Source organism: Leiobunum rupestre, chromosome 2, assembly GCF_980474605.1.
Source record: "Leiobunum rupestre chromosome 2, qqLeiRupe1.1.hap1, whole genome shotgun sequence".
NCBI classification, from domain to species: domain Eukaryota; kingdom Metazoa; phylum Arthropoda; class Arachnida; order Opiliones; family Sclerosomatidae; genus Leiobunum; species Leiobunum rupestre.
In genome coordinates this window covers 58,218,503-58,238,852 of record NC_143385.1, presented here as the reverse complement: position 1 = coordinate 58,238,852, position 20,350 = coordinate 58,218,503, and the positions used below count along the sequence as shown (strand labels likewise).

The 20,350-nt window shown below is 32.8% G+C and overlaps 1 protein-coding gene across 2 annotated transcripts; it reads left to right on the top strand.

Moving 5' to 3' along the window:
* The first annotated feature begins 15,410 nt into the window (after positions 1 to 15,410).
* On the top strand, positions 15,411 to 16,153 carry LOC149958545 (death-associated inhibitor of apoptosis 2-like). Of its 2 annotated transcripts, none has more exons than XM_090164971.1 (2): positions 15,411 to 15,491; positions 15,692 to 16,153. In XM_090164971.1, exon 2 carries the CDS (start codon positions 15,699 to 15,701, stop codon positions 16,062 to 16,064), a length of 366 nt encoding a protein of 121 aa, XP_090021097.1. In that variant the 5' UTR covers positions 15,411 to 15,491; positions 15,692 to 15,698; the 3' UTR covers positions 16,065 to 16,153. The 2 variants fall into 2 exon arrangements, with proteins under 2 accessions (XP_090021097.1, XP_090021098.1); XM_090164972.1 differs by having other exon boundaries at positions 15,417 to 15,487.
* The last annotated feature ends 4,197 nt before the right edge of the window (positions 16,154 to 20,350 follow it).

The window sequence follows — 20,350 nt, the reverse complement described above, 5'->3', positions numbered from 1 at the left end:
CATCGGGAATTTTATCGTGTCTTTGATCATCTTGTTTTTTTTTAAACTACTACAAAACGCACCATAGGAGGATAACATATAACTTTTCCCACCATCTTGCAGTTGTTTCGGTTGGCATGAAGGGCTTTCCACCACCCTTATACGCAATAATGGCTTTAAAAATAGGTTGAGGAATAAGATGCCTTGCGGTATTATGGTGACACAAAAACGGACTACATACTTTAAATGGTCTTTATAAGTCGCTAGATGACTTGGGCCTAAGGTGGTGCCTTGGGTATTAGCCTAGATGGTTATTATTATTATTAAATTTAAAGAAACACAGGGAAGTGACAATCTCAACTATGGTCATTCAAAATAGCATCGGCTTTTACCTTAAAAGATAATAACCTTGTTTTAAAACCCTAGGTAACCAAAGGCTAACCATTGGGCAGAAATCTTTGATTATGGAAAATAACATGGTAGCCCTGTTTAAAAGAATAGGTTTACAACCAAAGACTAACTATTGGACAGAAAACTTTCATTATTGAAAAGAACATGGTAGCCCTGTTTAAAAGAATAAGTAACCAAAGACTAACGATTGGACAAAAAAACTTTGATTCTTTGTAAATTAAACCTTCAATATTTCTTTGTGAGCTTCACTAGAAAGTGCTTAAATTGCGTAATCATTGTGTTCTTATTTAAAAATATCACCGTTAAGCCAACGTCGAACAACTACCTCCATCTATTGATCAGTTAGTGAAATTCCGTGGTGTAACTCCGAAAAGCTTAGGGAAACTGAAAGGTTTTCAACTATCAAAACGTAAAAAAAGGTTTAAATTAACAATAAAATATATTTATAAATCCCACAACTAATTCTAATTTTTTATCTATATAGAATTATCTAAAGGTGCTAGAACCCCTTAATGTTTCTAAGAGCTCCAAAGGATTTTTAGAATTTCTTTAGAATTTTTTCCCAATAATTAATTTTTAATTTTAATTGTGATATAATGCTCAACAGGTTACAGAGTTTCATAAAGTATCTATAGAATTCTAAAGGATTATTTATATTTTTTGTAGAAACGTTATATCCAATAACGATATTTAATTTTTTATAAAGATAGAATACTCCAAACGCCACATAAAGTATCTATAGAATTCTAAAGGATTCTTTATATTTTCTGTAGAAACGTTATATCCAATAACGATATTTAATTTTTTATAAAGATAGAATACTCCAAACGCCACATGAAGCCTCTATAGAGTTTTAAAGGATTATTTAGAATTTCTATTGATTTTTTATTAGAATTTGTTATTTAGAAAAATAATCAAAAGCTCTTTATTTAACTTCTCATTCATTTTTTTAGAAAAATAATCAAAAGCTCTTTATTTAACTTCTTATTCATTTTTTATTAGAAAAAATAATCAAAAGCACTTTATTTAACTTCTTATTCATTTTTATTAGAAAAAATAATCAAAAGCTCTTTATTTAACTTCTTATTCATTTTTTATTAGAAAAATAATTAAAAAGATTTGATGTGCCACATAAACTATTTATAGAACTCTAAATGATTATTTAGATTTTTTCAGTATAAAATTTATGTCGAATTATAATCAATGTTTTTTAGCTATAAACAGCTAATAGTATCGGCTTTATATTGGCCCATGAAATCTTTATACAACTCTAAAGGATTAATTAGTCTATAAAATATTTATTCTAATAACAATTAAATTTTTTTATCCATATAGCTAATAGTAAAGACATTATACGCCCATGCAGTATTTATAGAATTCTTAAAGATCTTTTAGAATTTAAATGGCTTAAAGTGGTTCAAACAATTTTCGTCGAAAAACAGCTTTTCCTTCGTTTAACTATACCAATGCTTCCAATTGTGTAAAGTTCTAGTTGGCGATTGCACGTCAGACACCAATTACGTCGTCTGCGCGGAAAAGAGGTAACTGAAATTCCTGGTATAGTGTTGGTCCCGTCTACAACCTTTCGAACGAGTTCGAAGACGCGCTTGCATAATATATACATGTCTTTGGCTGGTACGTCTCGACGGTGGCGTTATAAATGGAGTTGCTTGAAACTTGCTCCCCTCTATATACCTTAAGTCTAGTCGGGAACTTAGCAAGAGTTTCTTAGCCCACGGTCGATTCCTCTTGCAGATTATTAATATACGCTTCGTACCACTGGAAGACGTTATTGAATGGCTCAGGATTAATATAGAATTTGTAACGCTAAATTATAAATACTTAATCGGTTACTTTGAAGCTCTTTATGATTTTTGGATTCGCTTTAATCGAAATGACACCGTACCAAAGGCTGGGAAATTTCTACATCCACCGTCAGCTATATAAATAAATTCCTTTCAAGTTAATATTTGAGTTAGTTTGAATATTTTATATGATACCAAACATACTTTACAATCTTTAAAGCGTTTTAAATTATTTCATTTCGTTTCATTTCATTTCGTTTCATTTCACTTCATTTCATTTCATTTCACTTCATTTCATTTCATTTCACTTCATTTCATTTCGTTTCGTTTCGTTTCATTTCATTGCGTTTCATTTCATTTCACTTCATTTCATTTCGTTTCATTTCATTTCACTTCATTTCATTTCATTTCGTTTCATTTCATTTCACTTCATTTCATTTCATTTCGTTTCATTTCATTTCACTTCATTTCATTTCTTTTCACTTCGTTTCATTTCGTTTCACTTCATTTCATTTCATTTCACTTCATTTCATTTCGTTTCATTTCATTTCACTTCATTTAATTTCATCTCACTTCATTTCATTTCATTTCACTTCATTTCATTTCGTTTCGTTTCATTTCATTTCACTTAATTTCATTTCATTTCACTTCATTTAATTTAATTTCGTTTCGTTTCATTTCATTTCACTTCATGTAATTTCATCTCACTTCATTTCATTTCATTTCACTTCATTTCATTTCGTTTCGTTTCGTTTCGTTTCATTTCATTTCGTTTCATTTCATTTCACTTCATTTCATTTCATAACAAAAACCAGGTTAAATCAAAAAAAAATAATACTTTAATGATTCAGTCTAAAAAGTCACGCTTGACTTTGGCTGTCAGATAGCGACATATACAGTGATTGTGATATAGTTTACAACGCCCATTTCGACCCCTGTTTCTTACATAGTCGGATACGCCTGGAACAATGTTTAACATGCATTGTGGTTTTTTAAAATCCAAAAAATTCAATAAATATTTTAAAATCTGTTTCTTGTTAGACGTAAGAGAAAAGGGATGTCCTTCTGGTGAATGAGAATTTCATTCTCAATCACCGGAAGGACACAAAGAGCTTGGCTCCCGCCGTTCACCCGCGCCTATCCCGTTCCTCCCCCACCCGCGCCTCTCCTCCCTTGATCACCAGAATTTCTAATCACCAGAATTTCTAATCACCAGAATTTCTATTCACCAGATTCTCCCGTTCACGGGTTGCTTTCCCCCCAACCCCCATTCACTGGATACTTTATCTCTCGTTCACCAGCTCCTTTCCCCCATTGCTTTCACCCCTTCTAATCACCAGTTGCTTTCCCCCATCTCTAGGCAATAAAAACAACCATAATTGTTATCTCTCATACTATCGAACCCAATCGCTAGAAATTGGCTTTTTCCCCATTCGCTATAAATCGCAGCAGTTTGCCAGAATTAGTTTTATCTCTCCGAAATAATTAATGTACCCAAAATTGGACCGCCAGTTTATTATTCTTTTTAGGGGAATCTCTATGGGAGTTTAACATTACAATAAAGCTAAAAGGTCCAGTTTGGGGTACATTTGGTCCGAAATGGGGTACATAGGGCCGAAAATGGTGACTTTGGTCGTTTTTGGGGTACATTTGGTCCATTTTGGTCCATTTTTGGGTACATCCCTGCTTTCCCCCATCCCCATTCTCCAAAATTAGTTTTCCTCGCGCAGATATCTGGAGATTAGATTTTTACCCGTTTGCTTATCGCTTCAGAACTCCTTAATTTTCTAATCTCTAGGCAATAAAAACAAGTTATTTACATTTAATTTTTTATTTTAGAACTTTGTTTTACATGTTAGTAGGTACTATCAGATATTCCATTAGATGGTTATCTTGTACATTACACAATTAAAACAAATTAAAGTAGTTAAGTTTACAGGCATTTAAATGGGGTGAAACGATCTCCTGCAACTTAATTTAATTAAAAGTTCTAACTCACGTATTTGTAGTGTTTAGCAGCAGTATCGTCTTCTTCTTCTTCTTCAGGTACAGGTGAGATGTATTTGTCAGCGACCGTAGTTGCTTTTGGCGTCGGTGGAATGTCCCATTCTAGCGAGATGTACTTTTTTTCCGATGGTGAATTATCCCTCGACGGACAGTGTGGAAAGAATCTGGCATGTTCCCATTCTGGTACGTCTCCTGATTCCCATCCTTCTAATACGCCGTGGCATTTGTAACATCGTACTTCATCGCCCCGCTGAATATAGTAGAATCCAGCCTTCGCTAGTTGCTCCTTAGTAACGTGGGGATTTTTCCAGTGACGAAAAGTTTCAAGTCGATACACTTCGATGTCCATAGCTGATCTAGACCAAATACGTTCTATAGTTTCAAATGATACATTCTCTAAGCCTACATTTACCCCTAAGTCTACTAAACCTAATTTTATCAATATGGTTTAATTTCTACGCTAAAATTCTCAATATAAACGCTTTTTTCAATATGCAAATTGTTTTAAATATGTCTAAAAATATAGTCTATTACAAAGAAAAAAATAGTTACTTACTTACTTTACGGGTAGAAATCCATTGTCGAGCTGTAGAAAAGACTGAGCGATCCGTCAGCAGGTCTTTACTCGTCAATGCGCCGTAGAGAAATGACGCATGGAAAATTAATTTATTCCTATCTTGTTGAGAATAATTCATCACGTGATCTAAACTTCAAATAACCCTCAAATTCTATTGGCTGTCTCTCTCTGACAGTTTAAACTGCCTCTAATGATTGACGACACATATTAACCCACTTGAGTATTTGGAAAAAACCCTTTGCTACTCGAAGGAGAGTTTTGGAAATACCACGTTGACGATATCAAAATCGAGCTCTCACTTGAAAATGTTTACGGAAAACAATCCTCTTGGAAAATTGAGTTACGTAGAAGATTGCTAAAAAATGGCTAAGTGTTATGTTTTTTTCAATAACGAGTCTTATTTTTACATTTTAAAGTATTTATTAAGAGTGAAAAATCCCATGACTACACTGACGGCATATCTTAAGTGCCGGTGGAAAAAAATCCATTGCTCAAAGTTCAGTTATCTTATTAAACGTGCGCGTGCACAGAAAAATGAACGAGTCACGTGATAGTAACTTAATTTCTACGCTAATCTTACCCCTACTAGGCCTAATTTCTGTCTAATACATTTCCAATATATATATATATAAAAGAATGCCTAAAAATTTCATTTTAAATATAATAAAATAGCCTAGCTGATTATTATTATTATTATTATAACTTACTTTTCAGCGTGACCTTCAATGACTATTCCCAATGCTAAGACTCTTTATTGAGATAACGAAAACTTTTAGTATACTATTAATACCATTTTGTGAACTACAGTGAAAAAAGTTACAATTTTACGGTAGAAACGTTTTCAAAATACCATTCTCATTTTAAACGCTTTTTCAATAACTTAATTGTCTAAAATATATACTCTACAACAAAAACAAAATAGTAAATTACTTTCTACGCTAATCTTGGCCTAAAAAAAAGCAAAATACTAAATTTAATTTTTAACTCTAATTCAGATTCCTACCTGGTAAGCCTAAATTTGATATACTAAGTATAATATGCCTTAAAGTTCAAATACTGTCTAATACAATAAATATTCATGAAAAATTCTTACTTTGTATGTACAATGAACGCTCCAAAAGGCTGAAAATGTAACATGGGACAAGACAGAATTTCTACACAAACCTTTCCGATTGTATCGTCAAATAAAACAAAGTTCAGCTATCTTATCAATGGTACGCGCGCGCTCGCTCGGAAAAATGAACAAGTCACGTGAGAATCGGTACGTCACGAGCCCCTATGCATAAATGTTAGGGCGTCTTACTACCATTAGATCTAATCGCACTAGCACATTCTCGAAAAATAAACCAGTTCTTGGGAATAAGAGACGGTTTTTTTTATCAAAGATAAGCCAATTTATAGTTTATTGTATGAAAATATTAATTAATTCGGAAATATATTCGATGCTTACTGTTTTTTTATAAGAATACGCTGAAATACATTTTCCAATACGTCAAAAATTAAAGCTAGACCTAAAAACCTGTAAAGTGTAAATAGTTAAGACTAAATTTCTAACCCTAACCCATGAAAGTACATTTTCCATAAATCATATCCTAACATGAATGCATTTGTTAAGAATACATGGTTTTTTTTAAAAAATACGCTAATTAATTTCGTAAAACAAGCATAGATTTTAGTTAGCCCTTCCTCCAAAATGTCCAATAGAGCTAGTACATTCTCGATAAATATACATGTTCTTGTGGGAATAAGAGACGTTTTTTATCAAAGTAAGCCAAGTTTAAAGCTTATTGTCATTGGTTCCATAACAAAAACCATATTGTAACGTGATAATGGCTGCTCACTAATCCCAATTCCATGTGAAACTCTTCCAGTTTCTTTAAGTTCCTTTTGAGTTACAAAATAGGGTTTTAGAAATAGATTTTTCCTATTTCATTAAATATAAGTATTAAAATTAGAATTGCTTCATTAAATTATGCATTTGTACTGTACTGTACACAATACCTGCATTTGAAATTGTATAACATAAAAACACAGTTTTTAAAAAAAATATATCAAGGTTTTCAATTCAGTTAAAAATAATTAAATTAGTTGTATTGTGTTTATATTTTTAACTTAATTGCATTGATGTTTTAAAAGCAAACCTCGGGCCTAAGAAACAGGCAAAGTGTAAATTGCTAAGACTAAATTTCTAACTCTAATAATGTGTAAATCAATTATACAATTATCTATTCATAAGTGTTAGAGACTTTATTACAATGAAATAAAACCATGTAGAAATGTATATGTTATAAATTTAAGAAAACTCAAACATTCTGTTTTAAATCAACAATTTTATTATTCTTTCTTATCATTTTTTTTATACAACCATTTGTTTTTATATAGATAACCTGAGGACGGCTATAATATGAACATATACCTAAAAAAAATCGGGAATTAAACAAAAACAACCTTAAGTTTACTATTTTTATATATTCACACGTCCTCAATTATGCAAATTTTATATAAACATTTCGACTATACATATTTCATAATTAATATTTACATAAATAATTATTTTTTATATAAAATCGTACAATTCTATCAGAACTTAAACCGGAAGATTCAGGCATATAATTTCCAAAAACACAAACTACATTTGGAGTACTAATATTTATACTCACACAATTATATTTCGTACTAACAATTTCACCATCTTTTAAACTTTCAAATACTGCCAAGTGTTCGTCGCATATTTTTGTACTTCTCAAGGTGTTAAAGAAAAAGTGGTTCACACCAGAGCAAACTTTTTTCAATTGAAAAAGCATTTCACTCCCCGAAACTGTCACTTGCTGACAATGTACAAAATTGGGCTTACGGGATTTCAAGTAATTTAACATCCACGATTTTCCTTCATTTCCATCTTTTCCTATTACAAATATTATTTTTCTGTCTGAGAGAATTAAATGTTCCAATAAACTTTTTTGCCATGGTCTAAGTTCTATATCTTTGTTTATTCGTTTAGGGGTTTTCATTTGTTCCACCCAAGCACTTGTCAAATTTCCAAAGAGATGCGATGGTAGTCCAGATCGAGCAACGGCTTCTGCGCGGACTCGTTGTTTATCAATTTCCGCTTCTACTTTGCCTAAGTTTACTTTGTGTGGGCTTATACTGCAACGTCTAATATGTCGACTCAGTTGTGATTTAAACGATTTATTGCACGTTGTACACGATGTACGTTTACATTTATGGGTTCTTAATCTATAGCTACGTATTCGTTTCTCGCAACTTGGACACTGAATATATTTGTTTCGACCCATTTTGAATATATTCAAAGGAGACAAACACGTACGTTTTACTCGAACCGAGTTTATTCATAAACTGTTATCGATTTTTGTGGGATCTCCGTATATAAAGTATAAAATGTGGGTTCTGAGGGTAGAAATAATATCAGCCCTATTTTGATTTTCTTCCAAATTAAGTGTTTCAGATAACGTTTACTTATTCAACACCTTCATTCCATTTTTTTTACATTAATTTGATATAACCTTGTATCTTCCAACAATTCAGTTTTATGCTATGTACAATTCCCTTATTCATTACATCATTCCAAATTTAGCCTAATTCATACACTGGCGTTGATCTTCTGAAATGGATATTCCAATAAAAACCTTTTCTTATATCATCGCTTCTAATTAATCTGAATGTTGTCAATATAAAAAACATCATATGCTTTATTTAAATATAAAGAATAAACACTGGTTAGGTTAAGGTTAGAGTGAAATGGAATAATTAAGTAAATAAGCATAAATTTTAGATCGCCTTTCCTCCAAAATATCTAATAGCTCTAGTACATTCTCGATAAATATACAAGTTCTTGTGAATAAGAGACGTTTTTTATCAAATAATCATAGACTAAAAACTTTGCTCAACGAAAAACTAAATAACGATAAATAATGTACAATTAATTTATTAAATAACGAGAAAATGTCTTATGGTAATAAAAAAAATAAAACAAGCGATTAATTAAAAGTAAATTATTATCAATTTGATGATTGTTTAAGGATATCGATTATGATCAATGTTTGTACTACAGTGTTCATATCCGAAATGAAGTTAAATGAAATAATTTCGTAAACAAGCATAAATGTTAGATCGCCCTTCCTCCAAAATGTCCAATAGAGCTAGTACATTCTCGATAAATATACATGTTCTTGGAGGAATAAGAGACGTTTTTTTTCAAAGTAAGCCAAGTTTAAAGCTTATTGTCATTGGTTCCATAACAAAAACCACATTATAACGTAATAATGGTTACCTCTATCTGTAAACTTATCAAGATAAGAAATGGCATATAACTAGATAATTATGTATTAATTTTTTAATTAGTTAAGAATCATTAATTTTAGTTGGTCTATATTTATTATGCAATAATAAAATATATTTATTTATTTTTCAAATTATTAAGGATATATTTAATCATAGACTAATGTTGACTTATAACCCTAACTTAATAATTTAAGCAATTCTTTCTCTCTCTCTCTCTCTCTCTTAAAGAAATCTTATTGTAATAAGCTTAAAAATTTAGGAATAAACTTATATTATAGGATGAAGAAAAGTCAATAGACATTTATTTGTAAATTATTCGCAATTTTATTTATTTATTTATTTATAAAACGAACTACAGTTCGGTCTCTGGGAGGCTTAGGGTAATGACAGCATCCCATGAAATCGAACTCCACGCACTCCTCCTGTCGTCGGCTGCTCTTTAGCCCTCTTCTTCCACAGTACGTACAACGAAGATGGGGCGGGAAATCCGTTATCAGATGCCCGGGGATGTGTTTGGAATAGACATTACCATGACGAAAAATTACACTCCTTTGATAATGCTAGCACTCTCTGCCCCAGCAAAGGAAGAGTCCTCCGCCTCTTACAGTCAATTCTTCTGTACATTCGTCACAATGAAAGCAAATCATAGATTCAGTTGTCGTACCGACGTACTCTTCTCCGGATGCCAATTTTATGGAAATATGGTCCATTTACTATACAAATAGAAAAAATAAAATATAGAAAAAAGGCAAATTTTACATATATGGAAATATGGTCCATTTACTATACAAATAGAAAAAAGGCAAATTTTACATAAATTAATTCAAATTTAAATTCATGGTATTAATTTTTAATTCTACCATAAATTATACTGCCAAGAAAAAAGAGAGAGATAAAAGTATATTTACCAAGTTTTGTTTCTACGTTTCTAGAGAGACTAGAAGAATGAATAAATTTGGAGAGCAGTATCGGTTTTTATACTAATTCATAAACACATTTCGTAACTTGAGAAATATATTTAAAAAAAGTTTCCAATCATCTCAATACCAGTTTTATTTTTAAATATATTTCTCAAGTTACGAAATGTGTTTATGAATTAGTATAAAAACCGATACTGCTCTCCAAATTTATTCATTCTTCTAGTCTCTCTAGAAACGTAGAAACAAAACTTGGTAAATATACTTTTATCTCTCTCTTTTTTCTTGGCAGTATAATTTATGGTAGAATTAAAAATTAATACCCTGAATTTAAATTTGAATTAATTTATGTAAAATTTGCCTTTTTTCTATTTGTATAGTAAATGGACCATATTTCCATATATGTAAAATTTGCCTTTTTTCTATATTTTATTTTTTCTATTTGTATAGTAAATGGACCATATTTCCATAAAATTGGCATCCGGAGAAGAGTACGTCGGTACGACAACTGAATCTATGATTTGCTTTCATTGCGACGAATGTACAGAAGAATTGACTGTAAGAGGCGGAGGACTCTTCCTTTGCTGGGGCAGAGAGTGCTAGCATTATCAAAGGAGTGTAATTTTTCGTCATGGTAATGTCTATTCCAAACACATCCCCGGGCATCTGATAACGGATTTCCCGCCCCATCTTCGTTGTACGTACTGTGGAAGAAGAGGGCTAAAGAGCAGCCGACGACAGGAGGAGTGCGTGGAGTTCGATTTCATGGGATGCTGTCATTACCCTAAGCCTCCCAGAGACCGAACTGTAGTTCGTTTTATAAATAAATAAATAAATAAAATTGCGAATAATTTACAAATAAATGTCTATTGACTTTTCTTCATCCTATAATATAAGTTTATTCCTAAATTTTTAAGCTTATTACAATAAGATTTCTTTAAGAGAGAGAGAGAGAGAGAGAGAGAGAAAGAATTGCTTAAATTATTAAGTTAGGGTTATAAGTCAACATTAGTCTATGATTAAATATATACTTAATAATTTGAAAAATAAATAAATATATTTTATTATTGCATAATAAATATAGACCAACTAAAATTAATGATTCTTAACTAATTAAAAAATTAATACATAATTATCTAGTTATATGCCATTTCTTATCTTGATAAGTTTACAGATAGAGGTAACCATTATTACGTTATAATGTGGTTTTTGTTATGGAACCAATGACAATAAGCTTTAAACTTGGCTTACTTTGAAAAAAAAACGTCTCTTATTCCTCCAAGAACATGTATATTTATCGAGAATGTACTAGCTCTATTGGACATTTTGGAGGAAGGGCGATCTAACATTTATGCTTGTTTACGAAATTATTTCATTTAACTTCATTTCGGATATGAACACTGTAGTACAAACATTGATCATAATCGATATCCTTAAACAATCATCAAATTGATAATAATTTACTTTTAATTAATCGCTTGTTTTATTTTTTTTATTACCATAAGACATTTTCTCGTTATTTAATAAATTAATTGTACATTATTTATCGTTATTTAGTTTTTCGTTGAGCAAAGTTTTTAGTCTATGATTATTTGATAAAAAACGTCTCTTATTCACAAGAACTTGTATATTTATCGAGAATGTACTAGAGCTATTAGATATTTTGGAGGAAAGGCGATCTAAAATTTATGCTTATTTACTTAATTATTCCATTTCACTCTAACCTTAACCTAACCAGTGTTTATTCTTTATATTTAAATAAAGCATATGATGTTTTTTATATTGACAACATTCAGATTAATTAGAAGCGATGATATAAGAAAAGGTTTTTATTGGAATATCCATTTCAGAAGATCAACGCCAGTGTATGAATTAGGCTAAATTTGGAATGATGTAATGAATAAGGGAATTGTACATAGCATAAAACTGAATTGTTGGAAGATACAAGGTTATATCAAATTAATGTAAAAAAAATGGAATGAAGGTGTTGAATAAGTAAACGTTATCTGAAACACTTAATTTGGAAGAAAATCAAAATAGGGCTGATATTATTTCTACCCTCAGAACCCACATTTTATACTTTATATACGGAGATCCCACAAAAATCGATAACAGTTTATGAATAAACTCGGTTCGAGTAAAACGTACGTGTTTGTCTCCTTTGAATATATTCAAAATGGGTCGAAACAAATATATTCAGTGTCCAAGTTGCGAGAAACGAATACGTAGCTATAGATTAAGAACCCATAAATGTAAACGTACATCGTGTACAACGTGCAATAAATCGTTTAAATCACAACTGAGTCGACATATTAGACGTTGCAGTATAAGCCCACACAAAGTAAACTTAGGCAAAGTAGAAGCGGAAATTGATAAACAACGAGTCCGCGCAGAAGCCGTTGCTCGATCTGGACTACCATCGCATCTCTTTGGAAATTTGACAAGTGCTTGGGTGGAACAAATGAAAACCCCTAAACGAATAAACAAAGATATAGAACTTAGACCATGGCAAAAAAGTTTATTGGAACATTTAATTCTCTCAGACAGAAAAATAATATTTGTAATAGGAAAAGATGGAAATGAAGGAAAATCGTGGATGTTAAATTACTTGAAATCCCGTAAGCCCAATTTTGTACATTGTCAGCAAGTGACAGTTTCGGGGAGTGAAATGCTTTTTCAATTGAAAAAAGTTTGCTCTGGTGTGAACCACTTTTTCTTTAACACCTTGAGAAGTACAAAAATATGCGACGAACACTTGGCAGTATTTGAAAGTTTAAAAGATGGTGAAATTGTTAGTACGAAATATAATTGTGTGAGTATAAATATTAGTACTCCAAATGTAGTTTGTGTTTTTGGAAATTATATGCCTGAATCTTCCGGTTTAAGTTCTGATAGAATTGTACGATTTTATATAAAAAATAATTATTTATGTAAATATTAATTATGAAATATGTATAGTCGAAATGTTTATATAAAATTTGCATAATTGAGGACGTGTGAATATATAAAAATAGTAAACTTAAGGTTGTTTTTGTTTAATTCCCGATTTTTTTAGGTATATGTTCATATTATAGCCGTCCTCAGGTTATCTATATAAAAACAAATGGTTGTATAAAAAAAATGATAAGAAAGAATAATAAAATTGTTGATTTAAAACAGAATGTTTGAGTTTTCTTAAATTTATAACATATACATTTCTACATGGTTTTATTTCATTGTAATAAAGTCTCTAACACTTATGAATAGATAATTGTATAATTGATTTACACATTATTAGAGTTAGAAATTTAGTCTTAGCAATTTACACTTTGCCTGTTTCTTAGGCCCGAGGTTTGCTTTTAAAACATCAATGCAATTAAGTTAAAAATATAAACACAATACAACTAATTTAATTATTTTTAACTGAATTGAAAACCTTGATATATTTTTTTTAAAAACTGTGTTTTTATGTTATACAATTTCAAATGCAGGTATTGTGTACAGTACAGTACAAATGCATAATTTAATGAAGCAATTCTAATTTTAATACTTATATTTAATGAAATAGGAAAAATCTATTTCTAAAACCCTATTTTGTAACTCAAAAGGAACTTAAAGAAACTGGAAGAGTTTCACATGGAATTGGGATTAGTGAGCAGCCATTATCACGTTACAATATGGTTTTTGTTATGGAACCAATGACAATAAGCTTTAAACTTGGCTTACTTTGATAAAAAACGTCTCTTATTCCCACAAGAACATGTATATTTATCGAGAATGTACTAGCTCTATTGGACATTTTGGAGGAAGGGCTAACTAAAATCTATGCTTGTTTTACGAAATTAATTAGCGTATTTTTTAAAAAAAACCATGTATTCTTAACAAATGCATTCATGTTAGGATATGATTTATGGAAAATGTACTTTCATGGGTTAGGGTTAGAAATTTAGTCTTAACTATTTACACTTTACAGGTTTTTAGGTCTAGCTTTAATTTTTGACGTATTGGAAAATGTATTTCAGCGTATTCTTATAAAAAAACAGTAAGCATCGAATATATTTCCGAATTAATTAATATTTTCATACAATAAACTATAAATTGGCTTATCTTTGATAAAAAAAACCGTCTCTTATTCCCAAGAACTGGTTTATTTTTCGAGAATGTGCTAGTGCGATTAGATCTAATGGTAGTAAGACGCCCTAACATTTATGCATAGGGGCTCGTGACGTACCGATTCTCACGTGACTTGTTCATTTTTCCGAGCGAGCGCGCGCGTACCATTGATAAGATAGCTGAACTTTGTTTTATTTGACGATACAATCGGAAAGGTTTGTGTAGAAATTCTGTCTTGTCCCATGTTACATTTTCAGCCTTTTGGAGCGTTCATTGTACATACAAAGTAAGAATTTTTCATGAATATTTATTGTATTAGACAGTATTTGAACTTTAAGGCATATTATACTTAGTATATCAAATTTAGGCTTACCAGGTAGGAATCTGAATTAGAGTTAAAAATTAAATTTAGTATTTTGCTTTTTTTTAGGCCAAGATTAGCGTAGAAAGTAATTTACTATTTTGTTTTTGTTGTAGAGTATATATTTTAGACAATTAAGTTATTGAAAAAGCGTTTAAAATGAGAATGGTATTTTGAAAACGTTTCTACCGTAAAATTGTAACTTTTTTCACTGTAGTTCACAAAATGGTATTAATAGTATACTAAAAGTTTTCGTTATCTCAATAAAGAGTTTTAGCATTGGGAATAGTCATTGAAGGTCACGCTGAAAAGTAAGTTATAATAATAATAATAATAATCAGCTAGGCTATTTTATTATATTTAAAATGAAATTTTTAGGCATTCTTTTATATATATATATATTGGAAATGTATTAGACAGAAATTAGGCCTAGTAGGGGTAAGATTAGCGTAGAAATTAAGTTACTATCACGTGACTCGTTCATTTTTCTGTGCACGCGCACGTTTAATAAGATAACTGAACTTTGAGCAATGGATTTTTTTCCACCGGCACTTAAGATATGCCGTCAGTGTAGTCATGGGATTTTTCACTCTTAATAAATACTTTAAAATGTAAAAATAAGACTCGTTATTGAAAAAAAACATAACACTTAGCCATTTTTTAGCAATCTTCTACGTAACTCAATTTTCCAAGAGGATTGTTTTCCGTAAACATTTTCAAGTGAGAGCTCGATTTTGATATCGTCAACGTGGTATTTCCAAAACTCTCCTTCGAGTAGCAAAGGGTTTTTTCCAAATACTCAAGTGGGTTAATATGTGTCGTCAATCATTAGAGGCAGTTTAAACTGTCAGAGAGAGACAGCCAATAGAATTTGAGGGTTATTTGAAGTTTAGATCACGTGATGAATTATTCTCAACAAGATAGGAATAAATTAATTTTCCATGCGTCATTTCTCTACGGCGCATTGACGAGTAAAGACCTGCTGACGGATCGCTCAGTCTTTTCTACAGCTCGACAATGGATTTCTACCCGTAAAGTAAGTAAGTAACTATTTTTTTCTTTGTAATAGACTATATTTTTAGACATATTTAAAACAATTTGCATATTGAAAAAAGCGTTTATATTGAGAATTTTAGCGTAGAAATTAAACCATATTGATAAAATTAGGTTTAGTAGACTTAGGGGTAAATGTAGGCTTAGAGAATGTATCATTTGAAACTTTAGAACGTATTTGGTCTAGATCAGCTATGGACATCGAAGTGTATCGACTTGAAACTTTTCGTCACTGGAAAAATCCCCACGTTACTAAGGAGCAACTAGCGAAGGCTGGATTCTACTATATTCAGCGGGGCGATGAAGTACGATGTTACAAATGCCACGGCGTATTAGAAGGATGGGAATCAGGAGACGTACCAGAATGGGAACATGCCAGATTCTTTCCACACTGTCCGTCGAGGGATAATTCACCATCGGAAAAAAAGTACATCTCGCTAGAATGGGACATTCCACCGACGCCAAAAGCAACTACGGTCGCTGACAAATACATCTCACCTGTACCTGAAGAAGAAGAAGAAGACGATACTGCTGCTAAACACTACAAATACGTGAGTTAGAACTTTTAATTAAATTAAGTTGCAGGAGATCGTTTCACCCCATTTAAATGCCTGTAAACTTAACTACTTTAATTTGTTTTAATTGTGTAATGTACAAGATAACCATCTAATGGAATATCTGATAGTACCTACTAACATGTAAAACAAAGTTCTAAAATAAAAAATTAAATGTAAATAACTTGTTTTTATTGCCTAGAGATTAGAAAATTAAGGAGTTCTGAAGCGATAAGCAAACGGGTAAAAATCTAATCTCCAGATATCTGCGCGAGGAAAACTAATTTTGGAGAATGGGGATGGGGGAAAGCAGGGATGTACCCAAAAATGGACCAAAATGGACCAAATGTACCCCAAAAACGACCAAAGTCACCATTTTCGGCCCTATGTACCCCATTTCGGACCAAATGTACCCCAAACTGGACCTTTTAGCTTTATTGTAATGTTAAACTCCCATAGAGATTCCCCTAAAAAGAATAATAAACTGGCGGTCCAATTTTGGGTACATTAATTATTTCGGAGAGATAAAACTAATTCTGGCAAACTGCTGCGATTTATAGCGAATGGGGAAAAAGCCAATTTCTAGCGATTGGGTTCGATAGTATGAGAGATAACAATTATGGTTGTTTTTATTGCCTAGAGATGGGGGAAAGCAACTGGTGATTAGAAGGGGTGAAAGCAATGGGGGAAAGGAGCTGGTGAACGAGAGATAAAGTATCCAGTGAATGGGGGTTGGGGGGAAAGCAACCCGTGAACGGGAGAATCTGGTGAATAGAAATTCTGGTGATTAGAAATTCTGGTGATTAGAAATTCTGGTGATCAAGGGAGGAGAGGCGCGGGTGGGGGAGGAACGGGATAGGCGCGGGTGAACGGCGGGAGCCAAGCTCTTTGTGTCCTTCCGGTGATTGAGAATGAAATTCTCATTCACCAGAAGGACATCCCTTTTCTCTCTGACGTACAATTGATATGAATAAACATGATCAGGAGTCATGTCTCCTGACATGATTTATAAGGGGTTTTTTGTATAATCATGGACACTGTAGATTAGAGATACAGCGTCCATGGTATAATACATGCCCGTTTTATAAAAACGGTGGTTATGTTGATGTTCGGTTTTACACCTAGAATGCATTTAAGTCAAGTAATTTATTAAAATTTGCGTACAACTTATTAGAAATTAAACAATGTTAACGATTGTATAATAAGAATTTGTTTAATTAAAGCAAGTCCTGTTCCAAATTTAACCTCCGACCTTCGTTAAGTGCAATTTCTAAGCTTCGTACAAATAGATTCGGCAATTTTTAATTGTTGTAAATATAACTCCAGTTAAAATAAACAGTTGCCAATTCGGTGATAGTTACCTAATCTAAGCGCTCACCGAAAACCAGCCTTAATACAACGTTTTTGCCTCAATGATCACCGTCGTGACTTTTTTTGCCCTAACCATAACCAGCTTAAACACAATGTTTTCGCCTCAATGATCAGTTGATCACCGTCGGGCGTTTTTTGACCTACCGAAAACCAGCCTTAATACGATGTTTTTGCCTCAATGATCACCGTCGTGGCGTTTTTTTCTTACCGAAAACTAGCCGTAATACAATGTTTTTGCCTCAATGATCACCGTCGTGGCGTTTTTTTCTTACCGAAAACTAGCCGTAATACAATGTTTTTGCCTCAATGATCACCGTCGTGGCGTTTTTTTCTTACCGAAAACTAGCCGTAATACAATGTTTTTGCCTCAATGATCACCGTCGTGGCGTTTTTTTCTTACCGAAAACTAGCCGTAATACAATGTTTTTGCCTCAATGATCACCGTCGTGGCGTTTTTTTCTTACCGAAAACTAGCCGTAATACAATGTTTTTGCCTCAATGATCACCGTCGTGGCGTTTTTTTCTTACCGAAAACTAGCCTTAATACAATGTTTTTGCCTCAATGATCACCGTCGTGGCGTTTTTTTTTTCTTACCGAAAACTAGCCGTAATACAATGTTTTTGCCTCAATGATCACCGTCGTGGCGTTTTTTTCTTACCGAAAACTAGCCGTAATACAATGTTTTTGCCTCAATGATCACCGTCGTGGCGTTTTTTTCTTACCGAAAACTAGCCGTAATACAATGTTTTTGCCTCAATGATCACCGTCGTGGCGTTTTTTTCTTACCGAAAACTAGCCGTAATACAATGTTTTTGCCTCAATGATCACCGTCGTGGCGTTTTTTTCTTACCGAAAACCAGCCTTAATACAATGTTTTTGCCTCAATGATCACCGTCGTGGCGTTTTTTTTTCTTACCGAAAACTAGCCGTAATACAATGTTTTTGCCTCAATGATCACCGTCGTGGCGTTTTTTTCTTACCGAAAACCAGCCTTAATACAATGTTTTTGCCTCAATGATCACCGTCGTGGCGTTTTTTTTTCTTACCGAAAACTAGCCGTAATACAATGTTTTTGCCTCAATGATCACCGTCGTGGCGTTTTTTTCTTACCGAAAACTAGCCGTAATACAATGTTTTTGCCTCAATGATCACCGTCGTGGCGTTTTTTTCTTACCGATAACCAGCCTTAATACAATGTGTTTGCCTCAATGATCATCGAAATGGCTTTTTTTTGCCATAGCGAAAATCAGCCTTTATACAATGTTTTGGTCTCAATGATCACCGTCGTGGCGTTTTTTCTAACCGAAAACTAGCCGTAATACAATGTTTTTGCCTCAATGATCACCGTCGTGGCGTTTTTTTCTTACCGAAAACTAGCCGTAATACAATGTTTTTGCCTCAATGATCACCGTCGTGGCGTTTTTTTCTTACCGAAAACCAGCCTTAATACAATGTTTTTGCCTCAATGATCACCGTCGTGGCGTTTTTTTCTTACCGAAAACCAGTTTTAATACAATGTTTTTGCCTCAATGATCACCGTCGTGGCTTTTTTTTTCTTACCGAAAACTAGCCGTAATACAATGTTTTTGCCTCAATGATCACCGTCGTGGCGTTTTTTTCTTACCGAAAACTAGCCGTAATACAATGTTTTTGCCTCAATGATCACCGTCGTGGCGTTTTTTTCTTACCGAAAACTAGCCGTAATACAATGTTTTTGCCTCAATGATCACCGTCGTGGCGTTTTTTTCTTACCGAAATCTAGCCGTAATACAATGTTTTTGCCTCAATGATCACCGTCATGGCGTTTTTTTCTTACCGAAAACCAGCCTTAATACAATGTTTTTGCCTCAATGATCACCGTCGTGGCATTTTTTTCTTACCGAAAACCATTTTTAATACAATGTTTTTGCCTCAATGATCACCGTCGTGGCGTTTTTTTTCTTACCGAAAACCAGCCTTAATACAATGTTTTTGCCTCAATGATCACCGTCGTGGCGTTTTTTTCTTACCGAAAATCAGCCTTAATACAATGTTTTTGCCTCAATGATCACCGTCGTGGCGTTTTTTTCTTACCGATAACCAGCCTTAATACAAAGTTTTTGCCTCAATGATCATCGAAATGGCTTTTTTTTTGCCCTAGCGAAAAACAGCCTTTATACAATGTTTTGGTCTCAATGATCACCGTTGTGGCGTTTTATTCTTACCGAAAACTAGCCGTAATACAATGTTTTTGCCTCAATGATCACCGTCGTGGCGTTTTTTTCTTACCGAAAACTAGCCTTAATACAATGTTTTGGTCTCAATGATCATCGAAATGGCTTTTTTTTGCCCTAGCGAAAAACAGCCTTTATACAATGTTTTTGCCTCAATGATCACCGTCGTGGCGTTTTTTTCTTACCGAAAACTAGCCGTAATACAATGTTTTTGCCTCAATGATCACCGTCGTGGCGTTTTTTTCTTACCGAAAACTAGCCGTAATACAATGTTTTTGCCTCAATGATCACCGTCGTGGCGTTTTTTTTCTTACCGAAAACTAGCCGTAATACAATGTTTTTGCCTCAATGATCACCGTCGTGGCGTTTTTTTCTTACCGAAAACTAGCCGTAATACAATGTTTTTGCCTCAATGATCACCGTCGTGGCGTTTTTTTCTTACCGAAAACTAGCCTTAATACAATGTTTTTGCTTCAATGATCACCGTCGTGGCGTTTTTTTTTTCTTACCGAAAACTAGCCGTAATACAATGTTTTTGCCTCAATGATCACCGTCGTGGCGTTTTTTTCTTACCGAAAACTAGCCGTAATACAATGTTTTTGCCTCAATGATCACCGTCGTGGCGTTTTTTTCTTACCGAAAACTAGCCGTAATACAATGTTTTTGCCTCAATGATCACCGTCGTGGCGTTTTTTTTTTCTTACCGA

Bases quoted from the DNA above. Each gene is read 5' to 3' on its own strand.
- LOC149958545 (XM_090164971.1), top strand. From the start codon at position 15,699: ATGGACATCGAAGTGTATCGACTTGAAACTTTTCGTCACTGGAAAAAT.